At 44.0% G+C, this 17,788-nt stretch overlaps 1 protein-coding gene across 1 annotated transcript in view; it reads right to left on the bottom strand.

Moving 5' to 3' along the window:
* The window catches only part of LOC118419289 (E3 ubiquitin-protein ligase HERC2-like), a 117,410-nt gene that overhangs the window by 11,057 nt on the left and 88,565 nt on the right, over positions 1 to 17,788 (bottom strand). Inside the window, exons 68-84 of the mRNA XM_035825635.1 lie at positions 14,308 to 14,452; positions 13,766 to 13,991; positions 12,873 to 13,038; positions 12,367 to 12,607; positions 11,680 to 11,871; positions 11,105 to 11,258; positions 10,001 to 10,108; positions 9,168 to 9,307; positions 8,469 to 8,619; positions 7,545 to 7,674; positions 6,823 to 6,937; positions 5,960 to 6,100; positions 5,143 to 5,232; positions 4,078 to 4,323; positions 3,018 to 3,232; positions 2,076 to 2,253; positions 1,239 to 1,492 (exon numbers count right to left, since the gene is read on the bottom strand). Of these exons, the coding sequence (XP_035681528.1) occupies positions 1,239 to 1,492; positions 2,076 to 2,253; positions 3,018 to 3,232; positions 4,078 to 4,323; positions 5,143 to 5,232; positions 5,960 to 6,100; positions 6,823 to 6,937; positions 7,545 to 7,674; positions 8,469 to 8,619; positions 9,168 to 9,307; positions 10,001 to 10,108; positions 11,105 to 11,258; positions 11,680 to 11,871; positions 12,367 to 12,607; positions 12,873 to 13,038; positions 13,766 to 13,991; positions 14,308 to 14,452 (2,892 nt within the window). The remainder of the gene's footprint in view (positions 1 to 1,238; positions 1,493 to 2,075; positions 2,254 to 3,017; positions 3,233 to 4,077; positions 4,324 to 5,142; positions 5,233 to 5,959; positions 6,101 to 6,822; positions 6,938 to 7,544; positions 7,675 to 8,468; positions 8,620 to 9,167; positions 9,308 to 10,000; positions 10,109 to 11,104; positions 11,259 to 11,679; positions 11,872 to 12,366; positions 12,608 to 12,872; positions 13,039 to 13,765; positions 13,992 to 14,307; positions 14,453 to 17,788) is intronic.

Below are 17,788 nucleotides of genomic sequence, written 5' to 3'. Positions count from 1 at the left end.
GGTGGGGTTGAAGGGTGATGCAGTCCCCGGTGGCGCCTGTCTCCTGGCGACGTTTGGGTGTGAGGCACATGAGGGGAGTGGAGCGGTTCTGCAGTTCGTGCACAATTTCAGCGATGGACTCGGCTGTACCCTCGCACCGCAGTCATTCACACTCTCGCTTGGGGGGAAAACGTAGGATTAAAAGATGCTAGGAACCATAGGAGTAAAAGATGATACACAAAGAGGATGACTGTAGGCTAAAGGTGGACATACTTGTCTCAGAGGGGGAGTTACTCCCACAGTAAGTCCACCCCATTTTGCTATAGTTGAGAACATGTTTGAGAACAGTTGGTGTTAGTTTGGGTGGACTATTATCCAGAGTAAGGCCTTTACATCAATTTAGACAGTAAGTCCATCTTCAGTCCTCCCTGAGTAAGTGCATTTTCAGACCATGGGCCTTTCTGTCGTTTTGTGACCGCATCTGAACTGTGAGCAGCGACATCTGTCCTGCAGTACAATGTGAACCAGTCAGAATTGCCCTGAAGAAGGTGACAGACGGTCACCGAAACGTCGGTGAGAATAAAGCACTGGTTGTGTAAAAAGAGTCTCTTTATTCAGTGACGTACCAACCTGATGAAACTGTTCACGAATGTGAAATAGTGTCTTACATAAGATTTGCTGTCCCATACATGTAGGGGGAAGGGAAACATACTGTTTTCTCAAGGCTTCTTGCTCTTCTTCTGCTAATTTCTTCATATTTTTTTCTAACCAGTGAAGCTGGGGCTGCTTCAAAAGTAGAAACATACAAGGGAAATACTGCAAGTTGAATTACAATATTTCAAGCTAAAACCACCTTACAGTTGAGGTCCTGATTGTGCCACAGAGATCCATTCTTCTGTACCGTGTACTTACCATGTGTAGACCCATCCGGACTTGGTGAGCGCCACAGAGGACTGTGACCCACACTCGACCTTGACCACGCCTTGACCAATTAGAGAAAGAAATACATCCAGATATACAATGTAGCTAGAAGAGTAGACTGGGGACCTTCCCGGTGTGAGTGGTAAAACTGAATAAAATAAAAAATAGCTGCCCAAGGTCCTTACCATGTGTACACGCATCCGGACTTGGTGAGCGCCACAGAGAACTGCGACCCGCACTCGACCTTGACCACGCCTTGACCAATCAGAGAAAGAAGTGCATCCAAATGTGGTAAAACTGACTAAAATAAAAAGTAGCTGCCCAATTAATGTCCTTACCATGTGTAGACGCATCCGGACTTGGTGAGCGCCACAGAGAACTGCGACCCGCACTCGACCTTGACCACGCCTTGACCGATCAGAGCCTCCACCTTCTGCGGAATCTTGCACCCGTCGCTGCCGCCCCTTCCCAGCTTGCCGTAGTCCCCGTCTCCCCAGGACCAGACGGAGTCGTCGTCGGTGATGCACAGCGTCTGCGCGTCCCCGCTGCCGCACGCCACGTCGATCACTCTGACGCCTTTCAGCGCCTCAACCTGGGACAAAGAAAGAAATGGAGTAAATTTTCACAGAGATTTCATTTCAAGGTACTGTTCATTTTGTCTTTTCGATACCAAACTTTTACGGTCTGAGCAAATCTAACTTGTTCCCGGAACTAAATGTTCACAGTGAACGAATTATTTGTTTTCATCACCAAGATGAATTATTTGTTATCTGTAAGGACAAGTTCATGTAACAGTCATCACCGTGAAAACCAATCGTGCAAGTGGGGTAGGACATGTGCTTGTGCAATAGGCACTTTCACTTGCCTAGGACAATCGGGCTAGGGAATTTGCTTACCAGTTTTGGTTTCATCTGGTCCTCACTGTCGCCATGGCCCAGCCTGCCATACCGGCCCTTCCCCCAGTTGTTAACTATCCTTTCAGTTCGCCCTAATGTCACTTCTTACCAGTTTGGGTTTCATCTGGTCCTCGCTGTTGACATGGCCCAGTCTACCATATCGATTGCCCTGGGTAGATTGCCCCAACACTAAGGGGTGTTACCCAGTATCCACACAAGAACAAGAACAAGATTGTTAACTATAGTATATCCTTTCAGTTCTTTAATGTCACTTCTTACCAGTTTTGGTTTCATCTGGTCCTCGCTGTCTCCATGGCCCAGTCTACCATACCGGCCCTTCCCCCAAGTGAACAGCTCCCCTGTGGAGGTGATACAGGCACTGTGCGCACCCCCTGCGGCGATGTCCACCACCTCCTTCCCTCGCAGCGACTCGATCACACGGGGACGGTCGCAGGAGCTGGGGAAGGACAGTAACAAAGTTAGATCACAGGCATTTTCATTATGATGATTTTACAGCTAGGTGATAACACACTCAACGCCAGGAGGCAAAAGCTGATGCATTCTTTTGCAGCTTGCCTCCTTGTGTCTAGGAAAGACATTAAATATTTATCAAACTCTTGCCACAATCCAAAGCCTTCTCTTTGAGCTAGTTTTGATGTCAGTATTGCCATTTTGTATGCAGGCCATGAGAGGCTGTGATAGTGCTGCTTTTAAGTAGTTATTGTAGACACCTGTACTGTCGATACAATGTACATTGTATTGCCGTGTATGTGTGAATGAAACAATTAATAAATAGATAAAGGTACAATGTATAATGGTGATACTCGGTTTATCTTTGGCTTGTTACAATCTATTTCAAGGTAAACCCTACTCTGCATGTTTTAAGGAAGCCAGAAAATACAGTCTCTGAATTTTAGTGGTCTGTCCTTGGTGCTGATCATGAAAATGTATAAATGTGAAATAATAAATGTATGTGGTGGGATGTGCCATTCCATGTGACGGTGATAGCATCTAATTCTACATATCTACATATACAGTGTGTCAAGAAGCAGCTGAGGAATATGTCTGATACTGTGATAGGCATCGAAACATAAGGATAATATCCTATGCTCTACTAACGTGAAGAAATTGTTTTCGGAAGCATCTAACTTCAAAGAGTCATCAAAAGGTGGTTTAATTGGTTCAAAAATCAACCGAAGTAGCTTGTATGTATGTCCTTACTTCCTGTTGCCATGCCCCAGCTTGCCGTCCTCAGCCTCCCCCCAGGAGAACACCTCTCCCTCCGACGACAGCGCCAGGCAGTGCTTCCCGCCAGAGTTCACTGCCACCTTCTTGATGTGGACGTGCTGTATGGACTCCAGCAGTGTGGGGCTGGACACTGACTCCGTGCCTCCGATTCCCAGTCTCCCTCCTGCGCCATAACCTGTGGCATACACCTACAGAAGGTATGGGAAATGTTAGTAGATGTAAGTGTACATAAGCTCTCCCTGTCTGGTGCTAGATAAGGCTCATTCTAGCAGAGTTTATGGACTCCAGCAGTTTGGGCAAGACATGGACTCGGTGCCTCCGATTCCCAGTCTCCCTCCTGCTCTGTACCCTGTGGCATACACCTACAGAAGGTATGGGAAATGTTAGTATGTGTAAATGTACACATTCAACCTCTCCCTGCCTAATGTTAGATAAGGCCCATTCCAGCAGAGTTTATGGACTCCAGCAGCGTAGGGCTGGACACGGACTCGGTGCCTCCAATTCCCAGTCTTCCTCCTGCGCCATACCCTGGGGCACACACCTACAGAAGGCATGGGAAATGTTAGAACATGTAAGTGCACACAAGCTCTCCCTGCCTGGTGCTAGATAAGACCCATTCCAGCACAGTTTGCACAATAGCAACAAGTCAGTTGTATGCACCGCAGCTGCTAAGCTCACTTTCTTACATTTGCACAAATGTATCAGGTAACCAAATAGGAATTGCCCTGATCTTGCTATTACATCTTTACTACCATGCATCTACTACCTACCTACTGTCAGTCAGTTTATACAAATTATGACTGTATGCAAAGGACCTAACAACAATACTCATAAATCTACAATACAAAATACATAAATTTAATGTTACAACTTAGCAAGTATTAATGTAAAGTCCAGAGTTCAATTCAAGGCACCTTTTTGCTTGTGGCGGCATAGGTGACTACTACGTATCTGACTTCCAAGGAAAATCATTTTTAATATCTAGACTGATATTATGTTCCTTGAGCTTAAAGAACAGAAGACATCATCTTGCCTTTCCATCAGCAGTTACCGCGAACAGTGTCTGCTCTCCCCCGATTAGCTGTACCGGCCTCAAGGCCGCCAGGGCATCGCAGGGGGTTGGCAGTTTGACCTTTGCCCCCTCAACCCCGCCCAGCTGACCCCTGTGGTTGTGACCCCAGCCCCAGATCTGCCCGCTGCCACCCCAGGACAGCGTCCAGTCGTCCGGGCGACGGCTCAGCCACTGGAGGAGCTGCTCGTCGTGCTCCTGATGGAACACCTGGTTGCCATGGAAACGACAATGAAAATGTTTTACTACGGAAACAACAATAAAAACGTTTGTCATGGAAACAACAATGGAAATGTTTCAGGTCACTGAAGAGCTTATCTTCAATCGTAATGACACCAGGAACACATGCTATACCAGCCGGGGCTCGAAATTCATTTTGGGGATTAGGTGCACTGGTGCACCCAGCTAAGAAAATTGGGTGCAACAAAACAATTTTGGGTGCACCACTTAGATTTGAGTAGAATGCCAGAAAAATCTAATAACAAAACTTAGTTACATGCTATCAATTCTTAAACAAGTACCATGACAGACATTTTTATTATCTTTCTAACACGGAGATGTTAAGAATATGATGTATACTAGTACACTTTGATATCTTTACATACATAAAGCCAAGATAATAGTTGGGTGCACCCTGTGCACCCACAGAAAATAATTGGGTGCACAGCTCCAATTTTAGGTGCACATGCACCCAGTATTTCGAGCCCTGCCAGCAGTACAAGTATATTTCTTTAAATTTGTTAGGTATTAGCAATAGTTCAGCAGCCTTGTATGCACAAGTTGCCATACATTGTACCTGCTGTTACAATTGCAAGAAATAACAAACAGTGCAATAAAGTTGTCTCAGTCTGTAAATCTAAAGAGACAAGGTGATGTGCATAGCATACCAGTGGACAATGCCTTCACATCTCATCCCAAGAAATACAACCCTTTCCAGTTAACATTGTGGTTCAGAAGTTAATGTCAAATTCTAAAGTCACTCGAAGACAAAAAATGGCAAGAAAAAGTAGAAGGAGGAATGGAACTCACCTGGTTGTCCTCGTGTTCTCTGGATAGGTCATTGACCTCCCCGTCCCCGCTGATCTCTTTCACTTTCTTCATCACCTCGTCAAAGAATGGCTGAGGGGAAATCATAAGGTTAGAGAGAGCTTAAAGACATCAATCATTGATATGCAAATTCCATTTTCCACCTTATTTATTTTACCTATTGTATTGAGTAGGTTCTATTACCAGTATGTATTTCTTTATAACACTGAAACACTGAGAAAGCCACACGGCAAAACATGTTGTTGTGTGTCGGTTCAAATAAAGTTTCTAAACGGGTATGTTGTCCAGTTGTAGAGATTGATTTGCCTTAAAAATTGCTCGGTTGGATGCCAACAGCTGTCTCCAGCCAACAAGCAAATTTCCGTCCCAGGACGGAGGGACAGGTGCTGGAGATAGCCCTAACGTCTAACTTTCATAAGTGCATCAAGACATTTTGTATGTTGTGTCCAGGACACTCTTTACTGGGAAGGAAATTTGCTTTATGAGATGGACAAAAATTTCACCGCATCCGTCCAAAAATCTAAACTTCATAACATGAAACTGTTGAAATTCAGAATGTATTTTAGTAAGCTTAGAATTACAGATTGAACAACAAAAAAGTCCTTGTCCTGCTGAGCCTGTTTATATATGGGATGGACATATCTAACCCTTGTCATGCTGATCTGTATTCTTATCGGTTTGGGTTCAAATAGGGGAGTAAATATGCAGCAGCAACACAGAACAGGTCAAGTTAGTCAAATTGGCCAAAAAATCACCAGCAGGACAAGGGTACTTAACAGAAATGAATGCCACTCCTGACCTGTGGGAAGGTGTCCCTTCTCTCCAAGGCTTGCGCCACACGAGAGGCGATGCAGTAGCGCCGGAACCACGCCCACTTGTGCGTCTCGGAGCAGCAGGGCAGGCAGTCCAGCCCCAGCTCACAGGCGAGCGCTACCAGCTCCTGGGGTGTGAGGAAAGGAGGGAGATGAACAAGAGCTTTTTGCAAACAAAAAGTCATAACAGCAGGATGTTCGCAATTCAGTCAGAAATTGAACTCTTTTCTTTCTTTGTCAAATATGTCTCAGTCTGTAGTATAGCATGTATTGTATGGCAATATTACATGTTAACTCCATATGTTAACCCTGGCTGGATTTCCAAGAAACCTCCCAAATCTATGCTTCTGCAACATGTGTCCACTGACCAGTGCCCCTGAGACTAGAAGTTTCTTATAAAGCTTGGCTGATACCATATGTAGGGGAGGATATAGAGGCATCTCAGCTCAGAGGATGACATAGTAGATAGGCACATAGTTCCAATACTCTGTCCCCGCCACTTATATGTAGATGTAAAGGTAGTGCTGCTGAACGGTACCTAGAACAGACTGACCATATAGGACTAGACAAAGGTAGAGTGTGAGTGAATAAAGAGTGTTGCTATCTGCCACAACAACCTTAAGTCTATTCTCACTTTTTGCCAGAGTACCCCTCTCTACTTCTCTATATCTCCGATTACTAAAAATCATCTAAATCTCTCCATATATTTTTTTGGGGGGGGGGATACTGTACAGAAACAAGCCATAAAACTCACACACAAACCAAAACATTTTCATCATTAAAAACATATAATGCAAAATGTAAATGCAATGTCTCTTTTGGACCAATAAAGTTTAAGCGAAGATGTTACCATGAAGAAGGAACTGTGCAGCAGGTGTTTGCCTCCCCTGACGATGGGATCCTCATACTCGTACTGCCTCAGCAGCATCTCAGGCAGGCCTTTCACTAGAGAGGCCAGGGTCCCTGTGTTCGCCTGCAGAGAAAAATAGATCGAAGAAGTCAGCAAAATGTTAAGTTTGCAAAATCTGTCTAATTTACTAACTATTCCCTGTGTTGGCCTGTAAAAAATGCAGAGAAGTCAGCACATGCAATGTTGAGTTTCAAAAAGGTCCTTTTTTTGTTTGCGTCATTTTAGGAATTTTCTGTGCCTGTGTTAAGTCTAGCTGAAGCGATCTGAGCGGCAGAAGACAGAGTCAGATGTAGGAGGATAGTGCAGCAAATAGTCGTGGTGCCTCAACGACCCACTAGAAGGTCAAGGGATAGGATAGGTGAGGTGAGGTATGTCTGTGTCTGTATATGTGTATCCAGTATACCGCAACTGCCCTTCGGTGCAACACACTACCCCGGTAGCTTCTGAGGTACACCACATGACAGTTCAGGATATATTACACTGAACAGCCTGTCACATCTGACCTTCTGAGGTGCATTTATTAAACACTACAGGTGGCGAGTCCACTGGTAGTGTAGTGTGTTTAGCTTCCATACTCTTCCTCTTGGCAAAGAAAGAAGTATGTACCATTTTTTAAAGAGTCTTTTGACATGACAAAACTACAGTGTTGAAAAGGAAAAGATCCTAGAAGACTGACCCTGGACTGTTCCTCATCGCCCTCTCCCAGCAAAGCATCCACGTTCAGTACCGGACCCATCCCCGATCGGAGAAGCTTCCGCAGACGCTGCAGGGCCCACATTCGCTGGCTGGCAACTGGAAAAGATCACAGATACATACATCAACTGTTGTTGCTTACCAGCACCAGATGAGGCATAGGGTGGTACCCATCTTTGTCTTTGTAGCCCTGGGCCACACCACTTTTGGCAATCACTACAGTAGGGGAGCTAGTCCAATGGTAGTGGTGTGTGTTCAACTACCATACTGGAGGTTCACATTCCCAAATGCTGGCTGGCAACTGGAACCAGAAAACAGAGAACAGAAAATGGTCTAATTGTCAAATGATTTATCATGAAAATGGCTTAGTCAAGATTGAACTACAAATGTATGCAGTGGACAGCCCTGAACTGGAATCAATGGAGGAGGATGGTTGGCAACCAAAAATGTAAGCCTTATATCAATGGACCTGAGAATGTATTTGGCCAAGATACCATTGTGGTGTTTGGCTCTTGCTGGCAGAAAAAAAGGAGAAAGATCTAAACACACTATCACAGTAAGATTACATGTATTTCCCTAACTACACATCTGAGTATATAAAATAGAACCTATCACTTTTGAAGTTGTTATACATATACATGTACATGCATGTATAACTAATTTATTACAAGCTTTCCCAGTGAGAATAAGGTGGCCATTTTAAGATGGTTTCTAGACTTTTCCCCCCAGATGTTTCCCACCTGAACTTGGGGGGGAAACGTCCTGGGGGAAACGTCCTGGGGGAAACTGACCTGTGGGGAAAAAGACCTGATACCTTTTCTGAGGAAAGTACATGTAATCAGGCAAATAACAAATTAAGATAGATACACAAGACATGTATGAGTGTACAGTACCTAGACAGCTGAGCTGTGCGCAGGCAGCGAGCGCCGCGGCCAGCCGAGGCACGATACTGCGGACACAGTTGGCGTCCAGCCGGAAGTCCAGCAGGCAGGTCACAAGGTCAATGGAAGGTCGGGACAGGACCGATCTGTCCGACAGAAGGTCCTGGGGTGCAGAAAAAATTAAAGTGTGTAACTAACAGCACAATCACTTTTGCTATACATGTTGGTCATCAATATGATGTGTATGTGGTGGAATTTTCAAGCAGGCTACGACAGAACCAATTGCCGACAAGGGTTTCACACACATTCATAACGATCCCAACAATGCTGTCAGTTTGCAATTGTATCAATATAATGACAATCACACGACGTATGTGACCAAGGCCTAAGAAGGAAAAATCATTGGGACACAGTTGGCCTCATCAACCTCAATTATGTTAAGGAACACAACAGATATTTTTTTCCAAGGTAGAAAAACAGAGGGAATTCTGTGCATCAAAAAAAAAAAATGTACAGCTAGTTTAATAACTGCAACAGCAGTGATTATGTAGTACATGAAACATACAAACGTCCCTTGTGTTAGCGTTGAATGGCAAGCTGCTCAAGGCCATTGGATTTTAGCCCCATCACTTTTATGTTCTCATTTTTTGAGTCCTTTGTGGCAATAAAAGAAGTTAACCCCCAAAATACAATATGACTACTGTTCTGTACCTTAGGTGCTGCGGCAGGCATGATGGGGAAGACAGTGAACCTCCATCCCCAGCCGTTCACAGAACCGTCGCTTGTGAACTTCCACTTCAGCTCGTCACCTGCTATTCTCAGCTCAGACGACCAGTCGCTCCACTCGCGGCCTGTGCAGGACATTTCAGAAACCATGCTTCATCATGCTTATTAAACATAATAGCCTTTATTGCACATTCATGCCCTATCGGGCTGAGTACAGGCATATAGATACAAAATACACATCATGACATACTGTAATTCACTTTGTCTTCTCGGTACCAAACTTTCACAGTCTTAGAAAATTTAACTTGTTCTCGAAACTAAATGTTCACTGTCACGTCAAGTGCACATAAAAAAAGTCTGTGAATTATTTGTTATCAGTAATGATAAGTTCCCGTTATAGTCGTCACCGTGAAAACCGTGAACATAACAGCACATTGAAAAAATCAGGAATTACAGTATAACATGGGTTTTAAAACTACTCAAAATAATTCTAAAAATACATTTTGTACGGCTTCTTCTCATTGAGATGTGCTTGTACGATGTAGTATGATCAAAGGGCATAAGAAAAATGAATTTTTCAACACTAGACAAAGACTTAAAGTGGGGGAACTCTCTTATTAGAATCATATGATACTAATAGTGAACAAATTTGCATCTAAACCTTTGTGTACAATTGTGTGACATCTTGTAACGACCCGATTACTTTAGATGCGACCATTATGGATTTGAGTAGAACAGATATAAGTTATAAGAACTGACTTTCCAGTCCAAGAAGAACACATGTGTACATGATAAGTAGCATCATTATCATAACATACCTGATCTAACGGACACCACCCTGTTGGCTCCGTCCATGATTGTGAGGGGGTCGTGTCTTCTCTCCGTGGAGCACTGGCGGTCAAACTCTACACGCAGCGCCTCCGCACCTGGATACAAAACAACACACAGCATCAATACCGACCTCAGTTCAGTTCAGTTCATCCTCATAAGAGGTGCCATTAATGATGTCCAACCATGCATCTCTGTCTAGCATGGCGGCTAGCCAGTTGTGGTCCTTTAGACCGACCTCCTCCTCCTCCTCCAATACTTTCTTAAGTGTCAGGTTCGGTTGTCCCCTTTTCTCTTCAACTTACAAGTCAGGTTCTCAGAGGAGAACTTTGGCAGCCATCTCCTCATGGCATGCTACAAGGCCAGCTAGAGCCAGTCTTCTATTCTGGATAGTTCTAGTGATTGGAGGAAGTCCATTGTAGAGTTTTGTGTTTCCGATGTGACCCTGCCAGGGTACATTCAGAGCAAAACAAAGCCGACCTGAATTTTGGTAAAGGTATAGGTCCAGAGCACGAAATACCTACTTGCACACTTTCAAAATAAAACCAGATTTTGCTTGGCGCAACTTAATTTCAAACCCAGGTAGCACAGTGCATAACCTGAAAGTTTTCCCCTACCTACATGCATAAGCTTTTGTTTTATTTCTTTATTCTTTAAGATGAAACCTAAGTAGTTACATATAACTGGAAGTAAAGATACTGGATATCAAGTAGCTGATTTGAAGAAAGTAATTACTTGGAAGTTTGGCAGCCAACCTGAAATGTTGATGGCACAACCTGGCTTTTGACTCAGAAAGGCTGAAAAAAAGTATTTTGAGCACTGATTGAGGTCCCATGCCCTTTATGTAGCTATAGTGGTCATATGGTGGCAGTGAGTTGTCAATCCACTGTGTCTGAGGCACGGTATTGGAAGGCAGAGCCCATCCCTTTCCTTCCACCACCTTTTACCTCATCAATCGATGTCAGGTACGGATTTTTACATGGGCGAAGTGAGGAAACTCATCTATATAAAAAGCCTTTTCCAAAGGAAACAAAATCTATCCAGGACTTGAAATGACCCTCTACAAGAGCCCTAGAAACCAAACCAGGACCCACCTGCGATCCTAACATGCCCACTGATGGAAGTATCGTCCCCGTACGGGTGTGGGCTCTCCTGTACCACGGGCTGCATGGCGTTCCTGTTGGCCTCCGTGTCTGATGCCACGTCCTCCAGCTCAGTCACACATAGCTCCAGCAACATCTCAGCCACCTGGAGATAGAGACAATTACAGTTTTAAATGCTATTACATTTGTAGTATCAGGATGCACACATGTTCATGCAAATCAATACTCAAGGAGTACACGTACTTTAAGCAAAAAATTGACATTAAACTAGAACTAGTTTGGCTCAATGAACAGTCCGCTTTTCTTCCACTGGTCATGAGAAGAAAGTATGATTGTACAGAATTTACAGGTTCATTATACTGGGGAAAGTTCCCCTGGTACAACAGGCATCATGTTACATTTAGCACTCATGTTGAAGTGAATCTAAAAAGTGGACTACTGTTGATTCATCAGTGGACTAGCCACAGGCTGTAGTGACTGCACAAAGCTGTGTGGCCCAGAATTACAGAATAGAAGGAGCCATTTGGTGCAAGGACTTTAACTTTTAACAGAAAAAACTGGCCTACCTGAGGGTTGAACTTGCCCATGGCTGTGAGGACAGCGGAGATGGCTTCCTTTCCAGACTCGCCCGCCCGCCCCGCCACCGCCAACTTCAGGAGGTCCACGAGAACTCGGGCGTCGTCGGCGCTCAGCTTCCCCGTGAACTCATCCAGGTCAGCGACAGGAGGGGCCGGGTCCTGGTCCGAACCACTGGTCACCTGGGGAACAACAATCAGTACAGACGGTTCACTTTTTAACAATGAGATGAACATTTTGAAGTGACATATAAAAAGTGTTATGTGTGAGGCCAGCAGAGATGGCCTCTTTCCCACACTCCCCTGTAAAAATATAACGCTAGTTCACCTTTATTAGCAGGGTAACCTTTATCCGTTGTATTTAACACCAGGGTATTTCGGTATATCAAGTTGGCGGACGGTGGTCTCAAACTGCATTCAACATAAAAAAATGCAATTTAAAACCACCATCCATCAACGTGATATACCTACATATCCTGTTTTTAGGTACAACGGATATAGGTTACCCTGCGAATAAAGGTGAACTATCATTACCATTACTGAAACAGCAAGGAAACTTGCTTCCCTATGTGACACCAGGCACTACAAGGTGAAACAAAAACAACAGGTGTTTGTTTCCTACATGTAGTCAAAATATTTCCCGTATTCAGAAAAAAAATGGGTGAAATATTGTTTTACCTCCTCCGTAGATGTAATGGCTTCTGCCACATAGGCAGAAGCACTGAGAGCTGGGATGCTACCACTTCCAGACAGAGGGGGGTGCTTGGGCTCCTCCTTGGATATGCTAATGTCGATGTCTTCCACGGACACTTCCTGTGTCTTCTCTGGCTTGGTTTCTTCCAGACTCTCGGGCTGTTCCTGGGAGTTATCCTTAACAGCATAGGACTCAGGCACAGCCAGGGCACTCACCTGTGCCTCCCTGTTGTGGAAGATAGTATTATGATGTGAAAAATGTATCCACAAAGCAAGGGACAGTGAAAGAAAGATTGTGCGCACCTACATGGCATTTGTCTGAGCAGAGCATATGAAAAGAGGTCTGTTTGTGCAAATGTTTTCCTGTTATCGGACACCCCGATATGTTCCCTAGGTTCCAGCACCCCTAATCTAAAGTTAATTCAGAAATGTTGGAATAGAGCGGCATCAAAGCATAGGGTGTCCCTAGGATTGACTACATGTTTAAGTACCTTGCATAGATGATCTGCAGAGCGGACAGGATGTGCCCCAGAGCCTGTTGCTTAGCAACGTTGGTCTCCAGGGAGAGTACGATCCTGGCGAGGGAAGGTCGATGAGGTTTGGAGGGAAGCTGGCTGGTAGAGCTCGCACCCATGTTATCTGTCTCAGGCTCCACACCTGGAAATAAAATTGTTTATGAACTTTGATGAAGGTTAGACATCCAAGTAATAAGATTTTCATATACAGTCAAACCTGTATTAGGGGCCACCTCTACAGAGGGGCCACCTGTCCATAGTGGCCACTTTTTGTCGGTACCTTGGGTATTTTATCTACAAGTTACCACCTCTATACAGAGGCCACCTGTCTATAGTGGCCAAATTTGTCCGGTCCCTTGAGTGGCCGCTATAGACAGGCTTGACTGTAGTAGTATTTCCAAAATCTTCTTCTCCTTCTTGGGTGGACTTTGCGAACGAAGATCATCTAGGGGGTTGGTCCACGTTGGTCACATGCACGTTGGTGGCTTTGCAATTTTCAAAATATTGCAGTTTTGAACCACAGTCCGTTGACTTGATATTCCTAAATACCTCGTCTATAACAGAGGACAAAGGTGAATTAGCATAATATTACATGTACATGACAAGTTCTAAACCATGAATTTCTTAGCAAACTCAAACGTATTTTCAAAATATTGCAGTTTGAAACAGTCGTTTGACTTGATGTCCCTAAATACCTTTTTAAAAATAACGGATATAGGTTACCCCACGTATAAAGGTCAAAATATCACTAAATACCTTTTTAAAAATAACGGATATGGGTTACCCCACGGATAAAGGTCATCATCATCATCATTATCACAGATAAACGTGAACTAGCATTACACCAGAAATTTCTCAGCACGCCTCACCGAGAGCCGACGCCCCCAGGGGGTCCCTGGACATGGTGAACAGGACGGGCTCGTGTCGGGACGGGACCGCCGAGTCCGTGGTCGTCCAGGCGACGCTGTGAGACGACCCGCACGCGACCCTGGTGACCTTTACCCCCTCCAGCCCCTGCACCAGGGACGGGCGCCGGTTCACGGTGGTGGTGCCGTTCCCCTGCTGACCGTGGTCGTTGTCTCCCCACGCAAACACCTGAAACAAACATCAAGTCAAAGATAATGATACAATTATAAACTTTATGAACATACCCAAAATAAAGCACTTACCAACAAGCTTTCAAATTCAGTCCTCTGATCTTTTTCATGTTGTAATGACCCAAGTTGTGACAAGCTTATTGGACAATCCATCCAAATCAAACCAAACCATCCATAAATCCATCCATCCAAACCAAATGAACCGTTGAACGAACCACTTCTATCGATTCAAAGCTGGTGAAAAACTCTCTTAAAGGTATAACAATGTCCCTGAGAAGATACATGAATTAACAGTACTAAACTGCTATATTTACCTGTCCAGTGTCTGTGACGGCCAGACAGTGCAGCGCCCCCACAGCCACATGGATCACCTTCTTCCCCCTCAGTCCCTCCACGATCTGGGGCTTCCTCACGTGCGCATCACTGCCGTGGCCCAGCCTGAAGTAGTCTCCTTTTCCCCTGAACACACAAAAAGGAATAGCATTGTCTTGATTGCATTGCCAAGTGTCTGCATTGTCAAGTGTCAAACCTGACACTTAGGCAAGTATTGGAGGAGGACGTCGGTCTGAAGGACCACAAGCTGCTAGCCGCCATGCTAGACAGAGATGCATGGTTGGACATCATTAATGGCACCTCTTACGAGGATGAACTGAACTGAACTGATTGTCTTGATTTCGTTTTTGGCATAGAATGTTTATCATGCTGTTTAGAGCCTTTTAGGCATTTCTTATTTGTCTGTCTAAAGATTTTAAGTGAGCTTGTAATGTATTGTAGTATACTTGTCATGTATCACAGAATTCAGCCTATAGGTTGCATTGTTTTATAAGTAAATCATTCTCATCCAATGGCCAAGTGGGTAGAGTGTTCGCCTTGCATTCGGAAGGTCGTGAGCTTGATCCCCGGCCAAGTCAAACCAAAGACTTTGAAAATGGTACATGCTGCTTTCTCTGCTTAGTACTTTTCACTAATGAGGAAAAGTATGGGACTCAAACACACTCCACTACCTGCAGACTAGCCCCCTGCTGTAGTGGCTTGCACAAATGTGTGGCCCAAGGGCTACAGAAATGGTGATGAGCGTCACCCCTAAGCATCTGTTACAGAATGATGCACAGGCAACTATATTTTGTACAATATAGTTTTTTTATTCATTCACACATTGTCAAGTAGTGCAGTTTTGTGGCTTAAAACTGCAGGGTGTTTGGCAACCAATAAAATTGGCATGGCCTTATAGCACCTAGCATTTGGGAAAGAGTATCATTTATGGTATTTGAATACACAGACCACTGCCAGTGGAGTAGCTCCCTGCTGTAGCGATCCCACAGACATTGTACAATGTAGTTGTGTGGCCCAAAATCTTCAGAAATGGAGATGGGTGCCCAATGCATCATGTGGTGTTGGAAGGAGCTCAACTTTTACATTCAAAATATTTCTGTTCGCTTCATGGAGATTGGAGATGTAGTCAAAACTCCAGCACCGTCGCACTACACATGTTGATGGCTGCATTGAGGCACGTGTTCCTTGATTGACATCTATGAATTGGAAGAATTTTCTAATAACTGCTGTTGCTGGAATACTTTAGGTAGATGATACCTCTCCAATTTCCTGCATTCTTTGCTTCACGTCAGACATGAATAACAAGAATGTTCCAATAAATGTTAACATAGCCGACTGTGCGTCAGAGGGATGATTGCTGAGACACAACGATTTACCAGTTTTGAACTTTCATTAAAAGTCTTAATCAGAATGTTAGTAGTAGAGAGTCATACAGTGTATTACAGCACCGTTTGGGCTATACTGCACCTTACAGGGTGGCAAACCCTTTCCTTTGGCTGAAGACAACATGAGGATGTGCCAGGTGTCCCGTCTGGGTGAACAATGTAACCACCATGTGGCTGATACGGTATGGAGGGACGCCAGGCCTCCATCCGGGTAATTTGACATGAATCACCAACTCCAGACAGAAGTATTTGCTCTATTGCACACAGTGGCATGCCCTTACTATTTTTCGAAAGATGTGGTGGGTTCTTTAACATGAGTTGGATGTGGTTCTCCCAAAACACGGCACCTCAATTTAACATCCTATCCAAGGAAAGACCCTAACCGAAGCTAGGTACTAATTTACACCTGAATAAAGTAGGGAAAGTTGTGTAAAGTGCCTTTCCCACAGGCACAAGATCGGTGCCACGGCAGGAGTTGAACCCTGGACCTCTCGGTCCTAAGTCAAACAAGCTGCCGATTACGCCACGCGATCTCACTCAGAATTTCAACTTTATGGAGAAAAGAAACTAATACATGAAAATAACATACACGTAGGCATTTAATATCAGGAAATTAGCCTGTCCTTGATGGAACAAGTGCTTTAAAAAAGCTGTACCTTGTCGGGTAGTAGGAATATCGTCAGGAAAAGGTACCTCGGCGCTTCACCAGTGTTCATCAGTAAACATCAGGATCACATCAAAATAATCAGAGACAACCAGAAAAATAAACGTTGTTTCATTTTTACAATGAGCGAGGCTATTGACACACCCAGTGTCACACCCAGTGTGTCAATAGCCTAAACAGGCTATTGACACACTCAGTGCACTATTTTTTTTCATTTTAACACTAGAAACCACTAAAATGAGAAAATCTTACGATTATATTTGACAGTCAACACTCTGAAAATACAAATGGCATTCTGTGTCCATCATCAACCCAAAATACGCTCATTTTCACGCGTTTACGGTAAAGGCCGCATGTAGCCAGTCACAAGTATGCAAATGAGCTAACTACTAGTTCTAGTATATGTAGTACCATGCAAACACCACATGTGATCATGTTGGCTCGGTTTTGGAACACGTTTTCAGCTGTGTTTACCGACGAATTCCTGCCGTTTGGGAGAATTTGCGGCCTCAAAACTTATATTACAAGTGATGTGAAGCTATAGTTGTTTCATCATTTTTAATGTGAAAGAACTTTGTAGCGTCATAGCGTGATCGACCGATATGTTTTGAGTACCGGCGTAACCGCTAGGATGTTTGGATGACATAGCGGCGGGGAAGTCCGCGCCGCTTCGACCGAAAAAAAACACGTGAATTTTGAGCAAAAATACCGCAGAAATATGGTTAAAAAAACCCACATTTTATTATTTCAGGGGTCCTTGGTCCAATTGAAAAAAAAAAATAAGTGTACCGTCCAAAATAAAAACGTAGCGGGTGGATTCTGCCGATCTGCGGCTGTAAAAAATAAACGTACTAACAAAATGCAGACCAAAAAGTCCCAAAGGTGGGTTTTGATGGTTTTGGTCCCAAGACTAAAATATTCTTATATCAAATGAATGTTTAAAAAGGTAAAAGGACAATTAAAAAAAAAAAATTCCAGTGCGGACTCGAACCGGGGTCGGAGCTGGTAATATGGATTCCCGGGTGAACGCACTATCCACTACGCTACGGCCGACATTGATGTTGACAGCACGTATTAACAGGTATCCAAATGTAGGGCATAACTTGAATACGTCCGTTTATCCAAGATTCAAAGATTCTTATGTCTAATCTTCCGAACAATGTCTAACCAACTGTTGCTTGTGTAAAATAATGTCGGAAAGTCATGTTACAAGCTTTGATTGGTTGACTAGCATCTCGGTGTGTCAATACTGACATATAGCCTGTTTTCCCATTGCAAAGAGCGACACCTAGCAACTTCAGTATAAAATACAGCAAAAGAATCCCTCAGTGTAGGGAAATTTACCTCATTAACATAATCTATGTCAGATGAATTATTGGCACAATAAACCGGTATTGTAAAACTTTTTGACCC

Source organism: Branchiostoma floridae, chromosome 7 (assembly GCF_000003815.2).
Source record: "Branchiostoma floridae strain S238N-H82 chromosome 7, Bfl_VNyyK, whole genome shotgun sequence".
NCBI classification, from domain to species: Eukaryota; Metazoa; Chordata; class Leptocardii; order Amphioxiformes; family Branchiostomatidae; genus Branchiostoma; species Branchiostoma floridae.
The sequence above is the reverse complement of the archived record's forward strand: the minus strand, read 5'-3'. Positions and strand labels throughout refer to the sequence as shown.